Consider the following 23,079-nt stretch of genomic DNA (forward strand, 5'->3'; position numbering starts at 1 on the left):
AGCTTCATTTGACCAAATTCCACTAACATACGACAAATTTCGTGCAGATAAACCCCTGCGGTCGTAACGTTTCCGGTTCGGTCCGAGTTAGCGTCGACCCTACGCAGAGCCGCAGGCGGCCGCTAGTTTAAATCCCTCACTTCCCGGCCGTTGCTTCCCCCCCCTCCTCTGGTCTTTAAACCCCACTTCCTGGAACTCTACAGGTCTTCTCGACTCTCGTGGTCCAGTGTTGGAAGTAGAGGAGAAGATAATCAATGCAATATAAGATCATTCACATTCCTGCGAGCCTTCATCTTCCATCGAACAATCCAGAGGTATCTCTTCGTTCATCTTCTTCTTCTCCTCCTCCTTTCCTTCTTTCGCTTAATTTTTTAAATAGATTTCCTTAAAGATTTGTTTTACGGATTGTTTTCTTCAAAAGTTTTGATTTTTTTCAATATTTATTTTAGTTGATGTGTTAACGTCTAAGATTGAGCCGAAGTTTGCAATCAAACTTGCGTGCAGTATATGTTCTCAACTATATTAATTGTTTCGCAAAAAAAAAAAAAAAAAAAACTCTTTTTTCTGTTTTTTCAAGAAGAGTAATATTTATTGTACTTTCTAAATTCTTTTTTCGGATTATGAAATGCGGAATTTATGGGCTTTGTTTTTAAGGGTCTTTCTTGATTTCTTTGGATTGGCTAACCAGCTGGATCAGATGTGCCCGCTTGATATTCTTCTCCATGTGAAACGGGTTCGAAGGAGCTCTGTGAAAGGTGCGATTTTTTTATCCAAAAATTATTCTTCAGTTGTCATATCCATTTCCATCGTTGCTTTTTGGGGAAATAACATGACATGCTAGGAGGAAGATGCCAGTGGGTCCGGTCAAGAAATATTGACATTTGTTGAGCACCAAGTTGTAACCTTATACCTTCTGTTAATTCTTTTGTTTGATCTTACCAACTGAATTATTTATTGACTTATATGTACTTTTTCCACTAAGTTGATATTGATACTGAATGCATATATTTTAAAAAAAGAATGAGTCATATTTAAACGTACATTTATCTGTCAAACTTAATCAATTTGAAAATGAGCAGGATGAACATATCTGAAGCTTGGATTGAAACTTGTTGCGGCCAATCGCCTCGTCGCCCGATCGTCGGGGAGCGTGCACCTGCAAAAGGAAGTCCGCACTGACCGGAGGCGGCTCCGGCGGGGACCCTCCGACGGTCAAGTCAGAGAGGTGACTGGGCAACAGTGAAATGCAGACAGAGAGCTCTGAGAAAGAGAGAGAGAGAGGGAGAGAGAGAGAGGAGCGAGCCTGCGTATGTGGGAGAGACGGGCGGATCGATCCTTTGCACTGTTGCCTTCCCCGGTATATATAGTGGAGCTAGGTATGGCGCCGTCATTAATGGCGCGGACAAGTGAGGAACTGTCAACTCACTGTGGACTGTCAGAGCCGCCGTGAAAACGTCATGTCGCCGTGTAGCCGTCTAATCACCAGGGTTGACCCGGCTCTCGGCGGGACAATGCCCCTAGGTAACTGTGCCGCATGTCCGTGTCAGAGCTGAAACGTCTGGCGGCCGTACGGTGGTTGGTGGAGTCGGCCGACCCAAGGTCGGTGGCCAGCAGAGTGGCGTCGGACTCCTCCGTCGGTCGGCGAGCTTCATGTGGGTCGGCTACCGGACCTCTGGGTTTAGTCGGTCGGGAATGGACCGTGGAATGGCCGCAGTTAGCCGCTGATGGCGTCCGTCGGCCTGTCGCCCGACTTACGATCGGCCAGTCAGAGTCGTCCGTCGGGCCGTTGGTTAGTCGGTCGGGCTGCCAGCCGGTCGGGTCCTCCGATAGTCGATCGGTCGGTCGGGCCGCCAGCCGGTCGGGCCCTCCGATAGTCGGTCGGTCGGTCGGGCCGCCAGCCGGTCGGGCCCTCCGATAGTCGGTCGGTCGGTTGGTGGGTATCCCCCAACAGTTGCCCCCCCTCCACTCCTAAGTCGGGTGGAGAGCTGGCCGATGCCTTCATTCGGGTAGCAAGACCGGACGACTGGGAGTGGATTTGTCGCATGTGCAGATCCGACCGTACCGCCGGCTGATCCGTTGTCAGACACCTCACGAATCCCAAGTGATCCGAACGTCTAGTCGATGCCAGAAGTCGCGCCGGCGTCAGGTGTCAGACGCCACGTCTTGTCGTCGTCAGCCGTCACGTCGGTGTCAGAAGATCGGGTGCCGGACGATACGGCGTCAGTCGATCGGATATTCGGCGCCGATCGCGGGTGGAGCGTCCCATCGGGAACGCGGACCGGCGCGGGCGGCCGACTGCGGAGCCAACCCCCGCGCGCCGCGTGTCATGGTGGTTGGCCGGCGCCCGCTCCGGCATTTAATGAGGGCGGTGCGGGCGTCCCGGGACGAAGCACGCCGATTCCTCAGCCAACCGGCGGGCGCCACGCGTCGCGCATCTGGAGGTCTTTGGTCGGCGCGGAAGGATCTCGGCCGTCGGTCGGCCCTATATATAGGACCTCCCGGACCCTGACCCACTTTTGCCACATTTCGCTGGGGAAACTCTGTCCGAGCGATTTTTCAGTCATCGCGGGCAGAGCTCTTCTTCGCCTGCGGAGGGTCCATCCGGATCCGGTTCGTGGTCCTCCTTCCCCTTCTTCCTTTCTTCTCTTTCTCTGCTTTCGGTTCCTGCACAATGACCAGGAAACCGACTCAGGGAGCTCGGTCGGGGAACCCGACCGACGACACCCGATCGGCTCCGGAAGATGAGGCCTCCTCGCTTTCGGGGCCGAACGTCGATCAGCTTCGGGAGCACTATCGCATCCCGGAGCAGTTTCGGCTCTCTGCCCCAGGGGCCGGCGGTCGGGTCAACAACCCTCCGCCTGGCGACCTGGCGCTATACGTCGAAGACCTTCGCGCGGGTCTTCGGCTCCCGATTCCGGAGTTCGTCCGGAATCTGCTTGATTACTACGGACTCTGTCCGGCGCAGCTGGCGCTGAACTCTGTTCGTCTGATAATCTCCTTCGCGCTGTTGTGTCAGCTTTTGCCGACCAACCCTCGCGTTTCCCTCTTCCGGGCATTTTTTGTGCTCCGACCCCACCCTAAAGCCCGAGGGTGGTGGCTCTTCAACCCCCGGAAGGGTCTTGCTTTCATAACTGGTCTTCCATCGTCCATTCATGGGTGGAAGAACCAGTTCTTTTTCATTTCTTCTTCTTCTTCTTGGGGCTTTCCTTCCCGCTGGGGTGTACCCCGAACTGAGGCCAACGACAACAGTCGGGTCGACGTGGACGACCGGGAGGACTTCCACCGACTCAAAGACATGTCGGTCCCGAAGCAGAGGGAGCTTGTTACCGAGCAAGCTCTCTATGATGCCGGCCTGAGTCTGGTCCCCCGAATAGGTATCGCCCGATCCCCCAGCTTTTCTTTTTGTTCGGCTTTAGGGTAGTTCTGGTCCGGCCTTTGACACTGGTCGGTTTTGCAGGGACACCGCCGAGGATGAGGCCGACCGATGCCGAAATTCGTCAATTTGCCGCCGCGAGGAAGAGGCCAGCGTCGGGGACTGGCCCTTCGCGCCCTTCCAAGAGACCAGCCCCATAATTCTGACGAAGCTTTTTTCCGTCGGCAGCTGATCTTCACCATGTCCGAGTTGGAGGCCGGATACCGAAGGTTCGGCGACGTTCGGGCAGCCTTTAAGGAAAGGTCGGCGGCAGCCGAGGCCGAAAGAGCGAGGCTGGTCGACCAACTGCAGGAGTCGGTCGACCGGGAGGCCAAGTTGACGGACGAGGTCTCCCGGCTTATGGCCGAACTGAAGTCGGTCAAGAAGGAGGCCAAGCACAAAGGTCGGGTCGTGCGTCGTCTTCGACGCGAACGGGACGGTGCCACCTCCGAACTCCAAGGGGAACGCGAGCAACTTCGGGCCAGCCTGGGGAAGCTCGCGGAAGCCGAAGAGGATTTGTCCATCGCCCAGATCGACGCCGAAATTGCTAGGGCCGAGGCGGAGTTGGCGAGGGAGGAGCTGGCCCACACTGAGGACGAGGCACGGTCGGCGAGGGAGTCGGCCGATCGTGCGGTTGAGGACTTCCGGGCCTCCGACCGGTACAAGGAGGAGATGCTCGAGTCGGGCTTCGCCTCCTACCGGGTCGGGTTCGAGGACGGTCGGGACGCCGTCCATGCCTTGTACCCGGAGGTGGACGTCAGCCGCGTCGTCCCGCCGTTCGCCGAGGAAGGAGCCGAAGAAGAAGGAACGGAAGAGATGGCCGACCAGCCGTCGGGAGGCGTCATCGTGGTGGAGGAAGCCGTCCCGGAGCAGGTGCCGACCGAAGTTCCTTTGTCGACCGAAGCCCATCCCTCGGCGGCCGATCAATCGTTGCTTATGGCCGAGACGCCGATCATCCCCGATCCTCCGTCGGTCGAAGAGATCGATCAGGACGGGTGATCGGCCCTGCCGACCATCTTTATTTTTGTCTTTTTTGAAAATACATGTAATCGGGCTTCGTCCCGACTCTGTAATTTCTTTTATCAACGAATGAAATTTTCTTCTTTTCCTTCTTGTTTGTAATGCCGACCATTGCTGCGATGTCGAACTTTAGTTGCTAACTTAAGTAAGCCACTAACTCACGTGAGTCGGTAGGACTCCGACAACTTGCATAGCCCTGAAAGTGGAATGGGTCCCGACTTTAGGTCGGCTTCGGGTAGTCGAAGTTGCCAGTCGGGTCCATCTGTTGAAACGGAAGCCGACCGAACCTTCCAAGGTTCGGCAGCCGGACCTCCGTAGATGCACTTAGTCGATCATCGTCTGGCGTAGTGCCGGGGGCACGATAGTAAGTCGGGTCCCCATGCTCTTGCGTCGGGTTTCATGTCCTTTGACAGACGGTGGCAAGCCGAGTGTCGTTCAGCCGGCCGTAGGTCGGTCGGCGAGTAGTGGGTGCGACTAAGGTCGCGTCATGTGATAGACGGTGGTAAGCCGAATATCCCTCGACCGGCCGTAGCCTGGTCGGAAGTCGCGGCAATAGCCGCGTGGGCTTTTAGCCTTTCTTCGGTCGGGGCCCGATCGGCCAGTCGGCCGATGGATTCTGCCCGAAAATTCGACCGTAGAAGGAGTATAAACTCCCGTCATCGTAGATGCATCGGTCCGTGTAAGGGGCCGATGTGTCGTCGGTGCCAGGTCCGCGTCGATGCGTCGGGGCTGAGCGCCGATCAGTAGTCGAAGAGTTAGAACTCCGATTTTTCAAACTGAACTTGTATTCCGATGATTGAATTACAGAATTCACTGGTAATACAGCTTCAAGTTGTCGGCGTTCCAAGTCCGGGGAATGGGCTTCCCCTCAAGGGTCTCCAGCTGGTAGGCCCTCGGCCCGAAGGTGTCAGCAACCTTGTAGGGTCCTTCCCAGTTGGGAGTCAGCTTCCCTTGGTCCAAGGGCTTTGACACTTCTGCCTTCCTCAAGACTAGGTCGCCAGGCTTAAAGAGCTTTGGTCTGACCTTGGCGTTGTAATACCGGGCGACCCTCTGTCGGTATGAGGCCATTCGGATTTGAGCCTCATCTCGCAGTTCGGGGAGAAGGTCTAGGTCGGCCCTCCGGCTTTCGGAGTTGTCCGGCTCGCGGTACTGCTCGACCCTTGAAGATGGCAGGCCAATCTCGAGCGGGATCATAGCTTCTGTCCCGTAGGCCAAACTGAACGGCGACTCTCCGGTCGGGACGCGGGGGGTCGTTCGGTAAGCCCACAGGACGGAGCCCAGCTCGTCGACCCAGAGACCTTTGGCTTCGTTCAGTCGGGTCTTGAGCCCATGGAGCAGGGTTCGGTTCGTCACCTCAACCTCACCGTTGGACTGTGGGTGCCCGACTGAAGTTAGTCGATGACGGATGTGGAACCTGGCGCAGAAGTCCTTGAAGTCTCGGTTGTCGAATTGCCGTCCGTTGTCGGTGATGAGGGTGTGCGGCAATCCGAACCTGAAGATGATGGACTTTTGGATGAAGTCCTCCATCTTCCGCTCGGTGATCTGCGCCAAGGGCTCGGCCTCGACCCACTTTGTGAAGTAGTCGATGGAGACAACGATGAACTTCCTCTGGCCTGACGCCGGTGGGAAGGGGTCGAGAATATCGACTCCCCACTGAGCGAAGGGCCATGGAGCGACAATGGGAGTGATTTGACTGGCCGGTTGGTGCTGAATATTGGCATACTTCTGGCATGGCTCGCACCTTCGGACCAACTCTGCCGCATCCTTCCTCATGGTCGGCCAGTAGTAGCCCTGTCGTAAGACCTTGAAGGCTAAGGACTTGCCCCCCAAGTGATTCCCACAAATTCCCTCGTGAACCTCTCGGAGGGCGTAGTCAGCGTCGGTCGGTCCCAAGCACCTGAGCAGAGGGAGGGAGAACGACCTCTTGTAGAGTCGGCCGTCCATGATCACATATTGCGACGCCGACCATCGGAGTCGCTTGGCCTCCGCGGGGTCTTCGGGACTGGTCCCGTCGGACAAGTACCGGACGATCGGGTCCATCCAACTTGGTTCGGACGTTAGCTGCTGCACTTCTTCGACCCGATCGATGCTCGGCCGCTGGAGGTTTTCGACAAACGTCCGACCCAAAGAATCATAGGCCGATGTTGCCAATCTGGAGAGAGCGTCGGCACGGGCGTTCTCCGTCCTGGGGATGTGGGAGATCTCGAAATGCTCGAGGCGGGCCACGAGATCCTTTACCTTCTGAAGATACTTGATCATGGTCGGATCTCGCGCCTCGAAGTCGCCCTTGACCTGCCCCACGATCAGCTGAGAGTCGGAGAATGCCCGGAGGCTGTCGACGCCCAGTTCCTTCGCCATCCTCAAGCCCGCGAGGAGTGCCTCGTATTCGGCTTGATTGTTGGAGGCCTTGAAGTCGAACCGGAGGGCGTATTCGGTGACTACCCCATCTGAATTCGTGAGCAGGAGCCCGGCCCCGCTTCCCTGAGCGTTGGAGGCTCCGTCGATGTGAAGTACCCAGGTGGAGATCGGGTCTGGCTCAGAGATCGAATCTCGTCCCGGGCCTTCAGCTCCCGACCTTCGGTCGGTCGTCGGGCATTCAGCGATGAAGTCGGCCAAGACCTGAGCCTTCAAGGCAGGCCTCGGTCGGTACTGAATGTCGAACTCGCTAAGCTTCATCGCCCACTTAGCGAGTCGTCCGGATGTGTCGGGTCGGCGCAGTACGGCCCTCAGGGGTTGGTTGGTGAGTACCACGATGGCGTGGGCCTGGAAGTATGGTCGGAGCCGTTGCGCGGAGACGGTCAGGGCGAAAACCATCTTTTCCGTCTCCGAGTATCTGGCTTCGGCGCCGTGGAGCACTTTGCTGGTGTAGTAGATGGGCTGATGGGTTCGGCACTCGTTTTCCCGAACGAGCACCGAACTGATCGCCTCAGAAGATGTGGCCAAGTAGAGATACAAGGTCTCCCCGACCTGCGGCTTTACGAGCAGCGGCGGGGAAGCCAGGTACCTTTTCAGGTCTTCAAAGGTCTGTTCGCACTCATCCGACCAAGAGAAACCGTTCGCCTGGCGCAGGGTCTTGAAGAACGGGAGGCACCTTTCAGCTGATCGGAAAATGAATCGGCTAAGAGCGACGATTCTTCCGTTCAGCTGTTGGACCTCCTTCTTGGTGTTCGGATGACGCATGTCGAGGATCGCCTTTATCTTCTCAGGGTTGGCCTCGATCCCTCTCTGAGAAACGAGGAATCCGAGGAACTTCCCCGAGGTCACCCCGAAGGCGCATTTGGTCGGGTTGAGCTTCATTCGGTGTCGTCGAAGGGTGCGGAAGGTCTCCTCGAGATCCTGAACATGGTCCGGGATCTGTGTGCTCTTTACCAGCATGTCGTCCACGTACACCTCCATGTTACGCCCGATCTAGTCTTTGAAGACCTTATTGACGAGTCGCTGGTAGGTGGCGCCGGCATTCTTCAATCCAAAGGGCATCACCCGATAACAGTAGAGGCCCTTGGGGGTCACGAACGCGGTGTGCTCCTCGTCTTCAGGCGCCATCCGGATCTGATTGTACCCGGCGAAGGCGTCCATGAAGCTGAGCAGTCGAAATCCGGACGTCGCATCCACCAGCTGGTCGATCTTCGGGAGTGGAAAGCTATCCTTCGGGCATGCTCGGTTGAGGTCGGTGTAGTCGATGCAGATCCTCCACTTCCCGTTGGCTTTCTTGACCATGACGACATTGGCGAGCCAATCGGGATACGTGGATTCCCGAATGAAGCCTGCTTCGAGCAGCTTGTCCACTTCTTCGTCAATGGCCTTCTGCCTTTCTGGGGCGAAGGACCTTTTCTTCTGCCTCACCGGCTTCATTGTCGGGTCGATGTTGAGTCGGTGAGTAATTGTTTCTGGAGGGATGCCCGACATATCTGCTGCCGACCATGCGAATATGTCGGCGTTGGCCGTCAGCAGCTCCGCCAGTCGGTGGCGTTCGGTGTCGGGCAATTGAGACCCGACCCAAACTTTTCTGTCGGGATTTTCTCCTACCGGGATCGCCTCGAGCTGCTCGGCCGGCGAACCCCGCTCTTCCTCCTCCCGTTGATCCAGTTTGTCGATTGTCAGGGGATCCTTTGTCTCGTCGCTTTGGACGGAGATTTGGAAGCATCGTCGGGCGAGCTGTTGATCTCCGCGCATCTCCCCGACTCCGTTTTTGGTCGGGAATCGAACAAGGAGATGGTACGTCGAGACGATCGCCCTGAGGGCGTTCAATCCGGGTCGCCCGAGTATGGCGTTGTAGGCCGAAGGAACTTGGACGACCGCGAAAATGAGGGAGACCGTTCTTTGCCGTGGTTCGGTACCGACCGTCACGGGCAGGGTGATTTCTCCTTCTGTCGTGACGGTGTCTCCGGCAAAGCCGATCAAGGGCGTGGAGACCCTACTAAGTCGATCAGTCGGTAGTCGCATTCGGGAGAAGGTCGAGTAAAACAAAACATTTGTCGAACTTCCATTATCAACAAAAATTCGTTTTACATCATAATTGGCTATTGTCGCCGACACAACAACAGCGTCGTCGTGGGGAGTCTGGATGCCCCGAACGTCGTCTTCTGAGAAGGTAATCACGTCGTCCGGGCGCGGCTTTTTCGTCGGCTCCCCCCCTGTAGACGTCCCCGATCCCAGCCGCTTGGAGATCATGTTGATGACTCCAGCCGTCGGCTGGTTAGTCGGCGCCTCTTCAGTCGGCTGGGGGCGTCGATCGGCAGTCGGTCGGGTCGGCGAACCCTTTCGAAATTTGCCGAGATACCCCCGGCGGATGAGATTTTCGATCTCATCCTTCAACTGGATGCATCGCTCGGTGTCGTGGCCGTGGCTCCGATGGAACCGGCAGTACTTCCGGTGGTCGAGGCCCTTTGCCTTCAGAGGCAGAGGCCGTCGCAGGTATTCTTCCCCTTCGATCTCCATCAAGATCTGCGCACGGGGAGCGGAGAGAGGAGTGTAGGAGTCATACCTGGGACGCACCGGCCTCGGAGTCTGTCGGCGAGGTGATTTTTGGATCTGTCGGGGTGGAGAAAGCCGACTATTGGCCGGGGGCCTGCTCGGTTCGGCAGGCTCCCGACCTTTTCTTCGCTTCTCCTTCGGACCCCTGGGCTCGACCAAGCGTCGGTCGGACGCTCCTTCGTCTGCGCGCATATACTTGTATGCGCGCTCCAGTAGCTCGGCGTATGTTCGGGGGAGGGTCTTGTCCAGAGAATAAGTAAATCGGGACGACCTCAGGCCCCGCTTCATGGCTGAAACCGCCATGTCTTCGTTGAGGTCCCGGACCTCGAGCGTGGCCGCGTTGAATCGCGCCACGAAGTGTCGGAGCGTCTCGTTTTCCCCCTGCTTGAGGGAGAAAAGGCTGTCCGACGTTCGCGGCGGCTTTCGGCTGGTGCTGAAATGGGCCACGAACGAGTGCTCGAGCTATCCGAAGGAGTGGATACTTCCCGATCGGAGGTCGGAGTACCAGGCCCTGGCAGCCTTGCGGAGTGTGGCGGGGAAGCCGATGCAAAGGAGAGCGTCGGTTGCCCCTTGAATCGTCATGAGAGCTTTGTAGCTTTCCAGATGGTCGATTGGGTCGGTGGAGCCGTCGTAAGACTCCGCGTGCGGCATCTTGAACCGACTGGGGATCGGTTCGTCGAGGATGAGTCGGGAGAGAGGTTGGGCGGTTTGGAAGTCGACGTCGTTTGAAGACTTCTGGCCGTCCATCTGCAACTGAGCGAGTTGGCGGTCGATCTCCTCGAACCGTCGCTCGTAGTCGTCCGCTCGTCGATGCTGGGAGACCCCGGGGGTGGAGCCTCCGGAGGATTCTGAAAGAGAGGCCGACGGTGTGCGCGGCCGTTTTTCCTTCCTCGCCCGTTCCAACGGGGAAGGAGAGGGCCGCTGGGACCGTCGGTCGTCGCGCCGTGGTCGCCCCTCCTCCTCTCCGTGGGAGCGCTGTTGGGAGCGCTCGCATGGAGGCGACAGGGGTCGGCGCGACCGTCGGCGGCTGCTCCTGGAAGGCATAGGTCGGGCCGCCGGTTGTTGCTGGAGGCTTTTGACTGCGTCGGTCAGTACGGTCATTTGCCGTACGATGGCCGCAATCTGGGCCTCCGTAGTCACTGCAGGGCGCGGAGAGCTAGGCTCCGCCGCCGGTGGGGGCGGGGAGGCTTCTTCCCGGCGGGAAGAGCGCCTTGCCGACCCAGTGATTCTCGATCGTTGAGCTCTTGTCTTTGTCATGCTGATCCCCTTCCTGGCGCGCCAATCTGTTGCGGCCAATCGCCTCGTCGCCCGATCGTCGGGGAGCGTGCACCTGCAAAAGGAAGTCCGCACTGACCGGAGGCGGCTCCGGCGGGGACCCTCCGACGGTCAAGTCAGAGAGGTGACTGGGCAACAGTGAAATGCAGACAGAGAGCTCTGAGAAAGAGAGAGAGAGAGGGAGAGAGAGAGAGGAGCGAGCCTGCGTATGTGGGAGAGACGGGCGGATCGATCCTTTGCACTGTTGCCTTCCCCGGTATATATAGTGGAGCTAGGTATGGCGCCGTCATTAATGGCGCGGACAAGTGAGGAACTGTCAACTCACTGTGGACTGTCAGAGCCGCCGTGAAAACGTCATGTCGCCGTGTAGCCGTCTAATCACCAGGGTTGACCCGGCTCTCGGCGGGACAATGCCCCTAGGTAACTGTGCCGCATGTCCGTGTCAGAGCTGACAACGTCTGGCGGCCGTACGGTGGTTGGTGGAGTCGGCCGACCCAAGGTCGGTGGCCAGCAGAGTGGCGTCGGACTCCTCCGTCGGTCGGCGAGCTTCATGTGGGTCGGCTACCGGACCTCTGGGTTTAGTCGGTCGGGAATGGACCGTGGAATGGCCGCAGTTAGCCGCTGATGGCGTCCGTCGGCCTGTCGCCCGACTTACGATCGGCCAGTCAGAGTCGTCCGTCGGGCCGTTGGTTAGTCGGTCGGGCTGCCAGCCGGTCGGGTCCTCCGATAGTCGATCGGTCGGTCGGGCCGCCAGCCGGTCGGGCCCTCCGATAGTCGGTCGGTCGGTCGGGCCGCCAGCCGGTCGGGCCCTCCGATAGTCGGTCGGTCGGTCGGTGGGTATCCCCCAACAAAACTATTGTGAGTTCAGTTCCGAGGCTTAAGATCGGCTCCTATGGTTACAAATGGCTTTCTTAGTTGACAGCTATACATTGCCCTTTTGACAAAAGTTAGACATAAGTATATTATCCTTCACCAAGTTGTGATGTGTAAAGCTGTCTCATTTCTCAGCTTCTTTCAGATTTAGCGAAAGGTAATCAATGTATTTGCTATTTGTATAGGTTTTGTTCGGCTGTTTTTAGAAACTTGATTGCTTGTAATGAAGGAAACGTGTTTTCCTATTTCAACCAAATTTTGTCATTTTTCCTTTTTCGTGATGAAATTTGCTTAATGAAATTTGCTTGAACTTGTAACTTATGCTTTCCAGCTTCTTGGCTTACAACTCTTTGTGACATAATATACCTTTAAAAGGGGAAATTATTACGACAGCATTGTGCTTATGTCTTCTATAACAAGAAATTTGCTTTATGAAGATTAAAGGTAATGAAGTCCTCCCAAGCTATATTATTGCATTTTTCTCTTGTCAGGGAAAACTGAATTGCCAGTGATTTTATGCAATGAAAATGAAAAACACACGGACGGCATACCAAATAATGTACTTCAGCTTATAAGCACCCACCATTTGAGTCCCTTCAATGCAAAAGTGAGCTATCCTTCTAATCCTACTTTTTATATTAGAATTAGTAGCTAATGGCAAATCTCTCTTGCAAATTCCAAAGATCCAAAGTGGATACTGCATAAAAAGAAGCCAATGATTAAAATTATGAGTTTTTTTTTTTTTTTGAGAAGGATTATCATTATGAGACTAAGGGCTTGCAGATTCAGGTTTCAGATTTGTCAGTATTGAACCATTTCATATTGAAAAACCTTTTTGAAAAAGCAGTTAGAATGAAATGCAAAGTTTATTTAGGTGTAAAAAGATATTCGCGATTGAGTGGTAGAAAGTGAAACCAGAGAAGCTTTTCCTAAGTTGGTTTTATGAAGTTACTCATAATCCATGGAAAGCTGGTTTTATGGTATCTCTGCTGCAGAGTTTTCTTTTAATTATTACAGATGCAATTAACATTATGCAACAAAAAACTAATTACTAAGCAGTTGCTTTTAAGTTTATGGATGGTGTTTTGTAAGTATCACTTTTATGATACTTGAATGTTGAATCAACTCTGTAAGAAGAAGAGCCACATGCATTAATGTTGGAAGTGCTTCCTGGTTGCGGAATATGCTACCATGTCAAAAGAAGGATGGGAAGAAAAAAAATGCAAGCTTTGGCCAACATTCTACCATCCAACAACCAAGTTTGCTTCCTTTCTTTCTACACTTGTGCATTATGAATATTAGTTTTGTTTAATTCTAGTGCAGTCATTGCTTCATAGGTTCTGCTTACATGGTTTTTGTGTTATATAGATAAATACATGGTGTTCCTGTTTTATCAAGCTACATTTTTTCCCTTGTCATTTTCATTTTAAATTAAAGAGCTGTTGAAGAAAAGGTGCTGAAAGTTTTTACATTTCTCAGCCTAAAACAGCTGTGGGAAGAAAATGTTCATCATGCACCATATAGGCTGCTTGAATATGATATGCTATATTTCTCAACAACTGTATTGAACTATGAAGGGTAAAAAGCAACGTATTATTTCCTATTCCAGTGAAGAAGGAGGGTATCAAGCTATCAAAAACACATGTGGTTTATCATGGTTAAAGTCTCTTCTTATTGAGATGAATGTTCAATTCCTGTAATCAAGTTAAATTATGAAGCGATAACCAAGATACATTGAAATTCAATGGGGGAGACTGAATCTGCGAAGAAAAATACGTGGATCGTAATTAAGTCTTCTGAATAACTTGCGAAAACTTGTTTATTAAAATTCTTAGATGGGCCGAATTAATTGACTTCCTCTCAAATTTTTGTTGTCTTAATATCTATACTGCAACCTGTGGGATGATTTAAAAGAGAAGATTGTGCCATTAACAATCATTATTTGTCATTTATTGAGACTTCATTGGGTCTACCTTTCATGCAATTCTGTTTTATTGAGCTCAAGTTGGCCTCATATGTTTGAGCCAGTGTAAACCAGAAGATATAAGTAGTAGGCCACCATGCTTGGCATGCTGTTCATTTGATCACCCGATGCTCACCTAACTATATAAGATATGATGATTTCTACTGCAGATAGGTTTCTCTGACTACAATATCCTTTTCCTCTGATTAGTGACATTGTAGTTGATATATCTTTTATTTGTTTCTTTTCACTTTAAGAGGCTGATAGATATTATCCCAACAACTTATCCAGGAAATTGAAATCTCAACAATTTTATCTCAGATGTAATGAGATTACTAGTCTTCAGCAAATTTGGGGAAAAAAAGAAAGGAAAAAGGAAAGCATGGGAATTTGATGGTGGAGAAATTGAGAGGTACAATGAGGAATCACCCGAGAGGGGAAAAAAAGCTATGCAACTTCATGCACATGTCTTCTAGTTTCTGATGGAAGCAGATGCTAACTTTTATGCTCTAAAAGAAGCCATAAATGCCACTTATTGTTGTTTGCTAATTATTTTTGAAGAACTTAGTTTATTGTATAATGAAAAACTGTAATATCTACGTCTGGGATTTATTTTTACCTTTGCAAATATGGCAGTTTCGATGGCATCACTGGGTTTAGTGAAGAGGAATCACGATCTATCTTTAAATACATGAAAGTTGTGATCCAATTAACTAAATCACACCATCATGATGAAAAGGTATGCTGATTTAATGCTTCTTATTTCTACTGCATTTGGTCCATTTTGGTTCCTTGCTCCAAGACTTGCATTGTTTTCAACTTTCAGATAAAATATGAGAAGGTGCATGACATTTAAGCAGATAGTACTAGAATTTGAACAGTTAATGCTGTGCTTTCATTTTTTGTTTTCTTTAAATGTGATTTTGTTGAGCATGGTTTGGTGCATGCTTTCCTTGACAGATCTTTTGAGCTTTTTGAAGTTGTTTTTGCTCTCCCTCTAGGACCATTCATGGAGAAGCTTATGCAATTAAACTAAACCCTTTTTAGAAATTTGAGACTTCATCTACATACAAGCATGGTACCTTGTCAAATGAAGCTTATGAGGTTGTGTTTCATATGTCATGCTTTTCCAGGGAACTTGTATGTTTCTTTCTTCATGTTTTAACATCCTTTTTCATTATTCTATCCAGTTTAACTGTGCTTATCTTAGTCCATTTACCTTTCTTTTTTTCTTGGTTTCCATTTCATGTTCAAAAAATTGTTAAGTGGATGCATTTTTTATAACCATAATAAACAAACAGGGTTTATTTAATTCTTTAGTGCTTCCTATTTAAATCTCTTTTTGCATCTCATTCTTTTGTCAAGGTCATGTTCCTCTGTTAGTGCATTTGTAATTTTTTCTCACTTCTCTCACTAAACAAGTCCTTGGACAAAGCCTAGTATCTCTTCTAATAATGACCTCATCAAATATTTGTCCCACCTACTGTCCCATTATCTCAGTTACCAAATCATGATTTTTTTTCCTCAATTCATTGGTCCCTTTTCTTCTTAAATGCACCAAGTTCTGACCTTATGCTTCCTAGTTTTCTTATGCATCCATTTTAGAATTCTCATTGTGGTAACTTATCCCATATGTAGTGACTGACGTCATATGTCCATATCTAGCTCCATTTTTTCGCACGTCACTTGTGCAGGTGCTTTATTTTCAGCTGACCATCGAAGAAACACTGCCTATGTAAACACTACAGAAGAAAATTCTGTGCCCATGTTTCTTCTCATCACCACATCCTACCATTTTTTTAAAGTTAATATAGAAGATATTAAAGTGATGCTCTATTAATTAATAAAGTTACAATTTGTTTGCGAAGCTGGTAGAATTCTAGGAGTGTCATCTTGCAACCAAACTTTATAAATGTTCAATCTCAATATTTGTGTTTTTTCACTAGAACTAGTGTATTTGAACCTAAGAAGTGCATCTTCCTGTTTATATTGTGTTCAATTTGTTGATGCTAATCCTGCATCTCATGGAACTTGTATTCTTCAGTGTATCAGGTTGTAAATGCTGCTGCATAGTTGATCCTTTGAGTAGGCAAATTATTGCATGTTTTTACGACCAAACATGCCCAAGGTCTAGTTCGACATGTGGAACTGGCTCAAAAGATGTCAGCTGCATGGAACAGGAAGGAGATACTGCCTCCTCTCAATCTGATGCAGATGGAGGAGCGAACAGTGTGGAACATTTATTTCCAAAGTTCTTGCCTGATGAATGCAGTGACCTGTAATCTGGAGTTTCTTGTCAAAAACCTTGGGGATGGATAGAACAGAGACCATACCATCAACACCCGGAAATAAAATATGGGAACAACCATCTCTGGCATCCTTTTGAGGCATTCTACTCTTGTTGCTATTGGAATAGCTGTTGCAGGGACAGGCAGCTATTCCCCAGAGCATAAGATCTTCAGAGAATCCATCTAATTCAAATGATGATTTAAATTGTGCTTCCAATAACAGCCCAGCAAAGTGGCAGAAGACCCAAATTTCAAAAGTGAGCTTTAATCTTCTCACATGATCTTATGTATGACATGTAATAATCTCATGATATGGACTATGTAACATGATTAGAATTCACATCGCACAATAGTTTATGCATGTAAAACTTTGAAATCTCTGACAGTGCTTTTTGTTATACTTCTGCATTCGGAGTAAAGCCTAGGATGTTTTTTATTTGCATGGTACTTTCTTGTTGATTCCCAGAATTTGTGTTGACTCAGTTTTATTTGATTCTATTTCAGAATGAGGACAGCTTAATCAACAAAGTTGGTACAAATTGTTTGTCTTCTGAAGTAATGCAACCTTATCTATGCAATGGTTTTGATATCCACCTTGTAGGGGTGCCATGTAAATTTTAAGTTCCCAATCTGGCTTTTGAAGCTTACACAGTGATCCTATGTATGACACATTTTGGCAGTTGACTGGTTAAGTAATATAGTCTTCAATTGCCTGTGGTTGACTTCTGTTAGTTTCAGTCAAAACTGCTCTTTTTTCATCAAGATCAGTATGTGTCAGACAAAATATACTGAACCGCTATTTAAATTGTAACAACGCCATTGTCATTCCATTGCACAATTGCTTCTCAGTTTCTGAATCATATGGTCCCCTTTGTTAAGTTCTGGATGAAGATTGGAAAGATGCTTAAAATCTTCCATATCTTGGTTTTACTCCCAGGCTTTAAGTATGAAAATTGGATGATTGAGTTCCTAGCTAAGCTATTTGTATTTTTAAAAATTAAATTACGTCTCTAGTCATGTCATGCATGTCCAAGCCATTATTTGTTTTCAAAATTTATTCTGGTACCCTATTTTAGCTCCTCGCATTTATCTGAGTTTGTCTTTGAGCAGTTATGCCTTGTATATGTTCTGATATGTATGTCCTATATTTCAGCATTCAAACTTAGGATCTGTTCTGATCTCTATTGATGTGTTCTATAGGTGAAGGTGTCTATGGCACTTGTTTATCAAAGAATTCGGCTTATTTTCTCTCTTTCACAATTCAAATGCTGATGCACTCTGTAGTGAATTCAAGGAGAGAAAAGCTTGGACCATCATTACTCCGTCTTCAGTATTTTGATCCCTGAGAAAGCCCTTCACCTGGTAAAATCAAATGGTTCAGATGACTGTCCATTACAAACTCGATGACCGGCAAATCATTTTTGAGAGGAGGGAAGAGCCACCAAAAGTGAATTAGCCAGGTCCAAACACTTGGGAACGCCCCACCTGAGACACAACCGTCTAGAATGACAGATGTGTGACCATTAAGTATATTGCCAGTTCATAATTGGTGACAAATCATGGGAACCTTGTAGTCTTTTCAGGTGTTATACTCTCCTATTAATCGGCAATTATGTATATCCAGTCTTCATCTCAACAGATTTTCCCAAGATGAGATGATATGTTAGAATTGTATGGTATTTACATTTAATGCAAACAATACCTTTTGCATATTACAATAGCTAGAAGCTTTCAAAACCCAACTACTTTAATAGCACGACCAAATCATGTACTTATTTTATGGCCCTTTTATAGGATACATTGGAAGGAAACTGGTGAGTGGATTTGGTAGCTAATGTGGGGACTGGACAACCTCGACTTGAATTATCATGAAGTAAAGACCATCTAATGATGTAAAAATTCTCAGTTCTTTATTGTTTTGTTGTCATATAATACTCATGTTGGTTTATCAGCAATCTCATGCCCTATGATTTACATCAGTTTTTTGGTTTAACTGATGTCTAAGATTGGTTGATTTTCTGCTTACCTAAACATACTGAAACAGGTCAAAAATGGAGATTTCAAGGCATAATAATCAATTAAATAAAAAGAAATACTGCTTCTTATATATTCACCTAATCATTAACTTAATGCTTATGTTGTCCTTGTAACTTAGCACAACTACTCAGATTTATGTGTGTACTGACTTGATGAGGTATCCAATAGCTCAAAGGGCAACAAAGGTGGTTGCAACCACTAAATACAGAGTTCAACCCACAACAGGCACAACTGTGATCTCCCTTCCATCCTTGCCGAAGTTGCACTTTTAGTTTGGGGCAGGATAAGTCATTACAAAGACCATTATGGAATAAGGTGATGGAGGAAATGGACTTCACATTAATGTGAGCGGTCCTTCACACCTTTTGGATCATTTAGGGAGATGATCGTGTAACACCTACCCCAATCCCTTTCATGACAGTTCCTGCCCCATGAGGCTGGTGAGCAAGATGGTCCACCTTAGAAATGACTACAAGGTGTCTTATCTCATACTATTATTATATCCAATGCAAGCAAGAGTTTGTAGAAACCATTCAAAATCAGTTTTGGGATCTGCTTTGACAATTGGTGGATGGGCCTTGGCTCCAATGCACAAGAATCGAAGGAGTTTGTTAACAGGAGTACCATTCCAATGAATTCAAGTGAACCAATCCTCTGCTCAAAACTACTGACTTCAAGGGCCTAAACAATAGACTCATTTGTTTATTTAAGCTGAGTCACGGTTGAACCAAGATAAACTTAGCCAGCTTGACAAGTATTTTGACTCAGCGGGCATTAAGTTGGCAGCTGAGGGTAGTAATTTGTTTGATCCTTTGATGGTAGTTATGCGATCAAGGACTGTGCTCCCTTCCTGACCATAAGTTTATAGGAGAATGTATACATGATGCTGATGATTCAAGCTGTTCAATCCATTCTCAGCTGACCTGATCCAATATGTGGACTCATTTACACTCAAAATAAATGAAATTTGAAAGCTAAAAGCCTAAAAGGGATAGTTGATAACTGTAACTAGTTTCTATTGCTTTGCTTGGTTATTTGACTTGAAAAATGATTATACTGAAAGAGTGACAGCAGAAGCAACCAAATCTTGCATCTGAATTGGCATGAGAAATAAGTGAGTTCTAACCTAACTTTCAACTCGGACTCATGTGAGTTCCCACCAGTTTCTAATCCATCGTGACGGTCTAAGAAGAACTCAAGAGTCCTTGCATTCATGAACCGACAGAATTTCCATATATTGGGCCCCAGTGACATGAGATCCATGTGGTTTTTATCCAAGTGGTGGTCAAATGAGAAAAGAGATGGTGTTCCAAGGTCTGTTAAGCAAAACAAAATTGCTTAGGTGTTGGGATCTCCCAAAAGAAAAAAATAAAGCTCATGCACCAAAAAAAAAAAAACAAGACAATTATAAAGCTTAAGTAGAGCAATAAAGCTGGCAAAATTTGGACATTGTCATCAGGAGACCATACACAAGAATAACAAAACGAGGATGGCGAAGATTTGCTTCTGAGAGCACCACCATGGCCACCAAGACCTGCTGTTATCACATGGTGCTGTTTTAATCGAATCGGACCATAAGGTGAATGCTTCAATGCTGGGTACTTTTCAACAAACCATAAGGTGAAGGCTTGTATGCTGGGTAATTTGACCATCAGGTGAAAGGGAGGCATAAAGACCACCCATTTTATTCATAAATCAGAAAGAGTCAAAGCATAGTCTTCTAAAACATGTAACAAGTTCCTTTTCTTTTCTTTCAGCTAGGGAGGAAGGACAGAAGAGCGCTGTAGCAATTTAATCATCATTCATGAGGTGGACAAAACTTATAACTATTAAAAATAGATATAATCATTACAAATATTGCTTTGCGTATTAATTCTCCACGTCTCTGCCTTATGAAAGGAAAACACTTTTTTTAAAAAAATTTATTTGCGAAACAGACAGATTAATTTTTGTTTCATCATTTGCTTGCTTCACTCATCCACTTGTCTATTTAGACTGTTTGGCACATAACCAGTCCTACCAAACAAAATTCCTACTAAAGTGCAACGAGAGATATATATACAAGTTCGCATTGGAATTCAAGAGCGTCATAGCTTGGATAAAACAAGCAAGATATTGGAGTGAAAACGAGAAAAATCTATGGCAAGACAAATAGAATGAAGCAAGCAACCCTTTTCATCCCACTTTTTTTTTGTCAAATAAAGATTTCCCGGTACAAAAACATTAAAAAAAAGCCAAAAAAAAAAAAAAAAACCCTGGCCAAACAAACTAAGCGAGCATGATTTTGAAATGATAAATATGAAATTCTAAATTAATCTAAAATTTATAGCTGTTTTTCAGTTTTTGAGGAATATACCTGCTGTTCATTCATCAACTAATAAAACGAAAAAATATTTAAATATTCTGTAAGGAATTAATATCTTTCTTATCTTCTTGACTTCTTCCTTTTCAAGTTCTAGGACTTCAAAAGAGTGAGCAGTCTTAAATCAGATGGAAAAACCAATCCAATTCAAACATGGTTCACCACTTTGCTTCGCCTCCCCATCCTCCATGAAAAGGATGGTGGCTCCTCCGCCCAAGACTCTATACTGTTATTGCAGCTGCCAACTTCCATCCAAACCCATCTCACTTTCACTCTTTTCCCCCACTGCAATATCAAATCCCGACACTGTCCTTGAGCTGTCATCACACCATAGCTTTGACTCAGCGCTTGCTTGATACCACCAGAATGAAGTTGCCCACTTGAACAATCCTCTGCAATCAGTTTCTCTTTCTTTGGTGGGAGCCATATGTTTCTAAAAGAGAAGCTTTCCTTATTGTGTGCATTAGCACTGGCGGTAGCCCTTCCAACATAACATCTGGATTCTGACTTTCTTGGTGGATCAAATTCTTTAGATCTTTTACTTATCGAATGGCAATCACACTTGACATCGAAAGCCAATACAGGCTTTGGAAATACATGTTTGTTGCTTCGGCAATCTAATGGCTACTCCAAGCACAGAATTCTCATCCACTACTTATGTGATCCCATAGAAAGACACCTCCTTTCATTCAAATTATTAATGCAACTAACTTCTCCCCCGCCAACAACAACATCCATATTTTTTTAACTTTCCAAGCTTTAGAGGAATCACATTGTCCTTTGAAGCCTTTGGAATAGCTGAGCTCATGTCTTGAGAAAATTCATGACTAGGAGTCCCAAGAACGTCTTCTCCAGGAAAATCCACGCGCGCTTGTAGCCCCGACTTCACTCTATCAGAAGCAACCTCTCTCGATCTCTCACCCCCAGACAAAGAACAGAAAAACCAGGACTGAAGCCCTTGCTTGGAGAGAAGCCAAGCAACAGGTTTCTTCTGCACAAAGTGCAGGCGGAGTGGGCCGGACAAAAGCCGAGTATCGATACACTCCAAATGGAGGGCATGGCTACAGTTTGGGAGCAGCCTCAGCTTGTCGTCTGCCTCACATTCGCATTGGCACTTGACACAGAAGAGTCAAATGGGTCCCTGAGGTCCATGATGACTTTGTAGAGGGAGACTGGCGAGCTTTCTATGAAACACTGGTCCACCCGAGTCATGGAGGTGGAAGAGCTGTCGGAGCTGGCCTTGCAAATCTGTGGCATTGTGCCTGTCATCTGGATTCCCATCAGCTGGACTCAAAAGGTATCTTACAAGTCTGGCGAGGAGATGGAAAAGCCTGGCAAGGGAGAAGAGGACGGCTAATATCACAATTATGAGAAAGATGTAACTGGTGTTTTTTAAATGCAAAGGAGGAGCGGGAGCTGGTGGTCGCGAATCGCGCTGGGTGTAGACGTGGAGATAGTATGGCTTTTTAGGAAAAAGGAGGAGGAGGACCTCTCCCGAATTTTATTAAAAATAAAAAGTACGACAAGATGGCAAAAAAAAAAGTTCTCTTTGATATTTCCAAGCACAGCAATGCCTTTTTTTTTTTAATTGTTATTAAAGAGAGAGAGAGAGAGAGATTCACTACTGGTCACGAGATCTCATCTTTCTTGGAGAACCCAACAAGAGAACCCAGACGCTTTTGGGCTCTTATACCACGTTATGGAATCCAAGGAGGTGGTTCTTCTCGATGGACTGCAAGAAAAACGGGGGAAAAAAAAAGGGCCAATAAGGCAGATGGATGGGACCCTTAAAGTGTGGACCTTGAAGGGTCGACCAACGAATGGCATGCCAGCGCAGTGAAATAAATGAGTAAGTTCATTTCAGTTGAGGACGAAATTTAGGAAGATAGAAAGGAAAACAGCAGAAATGATGGCCTGTGCGACGATCTATGTGCAAGATTTTAATACTGTAACTCCACCAATGATGAGATCCAGATCATTGGTGATACAGAGAGGTGCAGTACGAAGGAAGCTGAATTTTAGGCAGTGTTTATAGAATACAGTCGTTTGGATTTATACGCCTGTTCCTGGCCATCACTTCTCTTTAAGTTGATATCTTTATCCTCGATTACCATGTAAAAGTTTTTGATTTAATGTTCAGAAACATTGTTAATGTGTGATTGTTCTATGATTAATATTTTCTACCAATTCAAAATTAGAAATTTGACTTATATATGGTTTGCTCAAAATACGCAGCGCATCTAATCATAATCTTTGTGATTCACTATATCATTACTGTACTAATTGATAAATTTATAATTGAAGGGAAATATTTGATTTTGGTTAACAGTATATTCGACCACCTTACCTTCTGTAACAACCTCTACATTATTTATATAACCTATTCAAAAAAGAAAAAAAAAGATCAAGAAAATAGAGAAAATTAATTTAGTAATAATGATAGATTTCTTGACTTTGTTAAAAGAACAATTGAATTTAGTGTGATTAATTTACAAAAATGGTAGATTTTGTGTTATTATGATGGATTACTTTAGATCAATTGTTGTTTGGACATATGCACATGTGACATTTATTTTCTTTGTTTTCTTGTGGCACTTATCTCGAACAAGTTGACTTTATGAACTCTAGGGATAACTTGGTCTTGATCAACAGGGTGTCAAATAGTACAGTCATATGGTCCTTAAGGGTTGGTATCAGGAAGTTGGCCTCAAGTTATGCCCCACCTGTATTTTGGCCAGAATTTTTCTCCCATATCAGTTATGGCTTTTATGCAGACTCGTTGCCAGCTCCTTTTTAAGATGAGTTTGGGGAAGGGGAGGTGGAAGAGAAAAGGTGTGATCAAGAGAAAAATGGAGAAAAACTTTACATTTGGTTA

The 23,079-nt window shown here is 47.4% G+C and overlaps 1 protein-coding gene and 1 pseudogene across 3 annotated transcripts; one reads left to right on the forward strand and one right to left on the reverse strand.

Annotated features, from left to right (window-relative positions):
• Window positions 1-142: 142 nt before the first annotated feature.
• On the forward strand, window positions 143-17,740 carry LOC105050580 (uncharacterized). Of its 3 annotated transcripts, none has more exons than XM_073242872.1 (6): window positions 144-314; window positions 689-755; window positions 13,839-13,929; window positions 14,154-14,256; window positions 15,562-16,062; window positions 17,006-17,740. In XM_073242872.1, the coding sequence occupies exons 1-5, from the start codon at window positions 255-257 to the stop codon at window positions 15,574-15,576; spliced, it is 336 nt and encodes a 111-aa protein (XP_073098973.1). In that variant the 5' UTR covers window positions 144-254; the 3' UTR covers window positions 15,577-16,062; window positions 17,006-17,740. The 3 variants fall into 3 exon arrangements, with proteins under 3 accessions (XP_073098975.1, XP_073098973.1, XP_073098974.1); XM_073242873.1 differs by lacking the exon at window positions 17,006-17,740 and adding an exon at window positions 16,310-16,949; XM_073242874.1 differs by lacking the exons at window positions 15,562-16,062; window positions 17,006-17,740 and adding an exon at window positions 12,046-12,161 and having other exon boundaries at window positions 143-314; window positions 14,154-14,200.
• A 2,693-nt stretch (window positions 17,741-20,433) lies between these two features.
• Window positions 20,434-22,318, reverse strand: LOC109506176 (RING-H2 finger protein ATL13-like; annotated as a pseudogene).
• Window positions 22,319-23,079: the final 761 nt, after the last annotated feature.

Source organism: Elaeis guineensis, chromosome 8, assembly GCF_000442705.2.
Source record: "Elaeis guineensis isolate ETL-2024a chromosome 8, EG11, whole genome shotgun sequence".
Lineage (NCBI taxonomy): Eukaryota > Viridiplantae > Streptophyta > Magnoliopsida > Arecales > Arecaceae > Elaeis > Elaeis guineensis.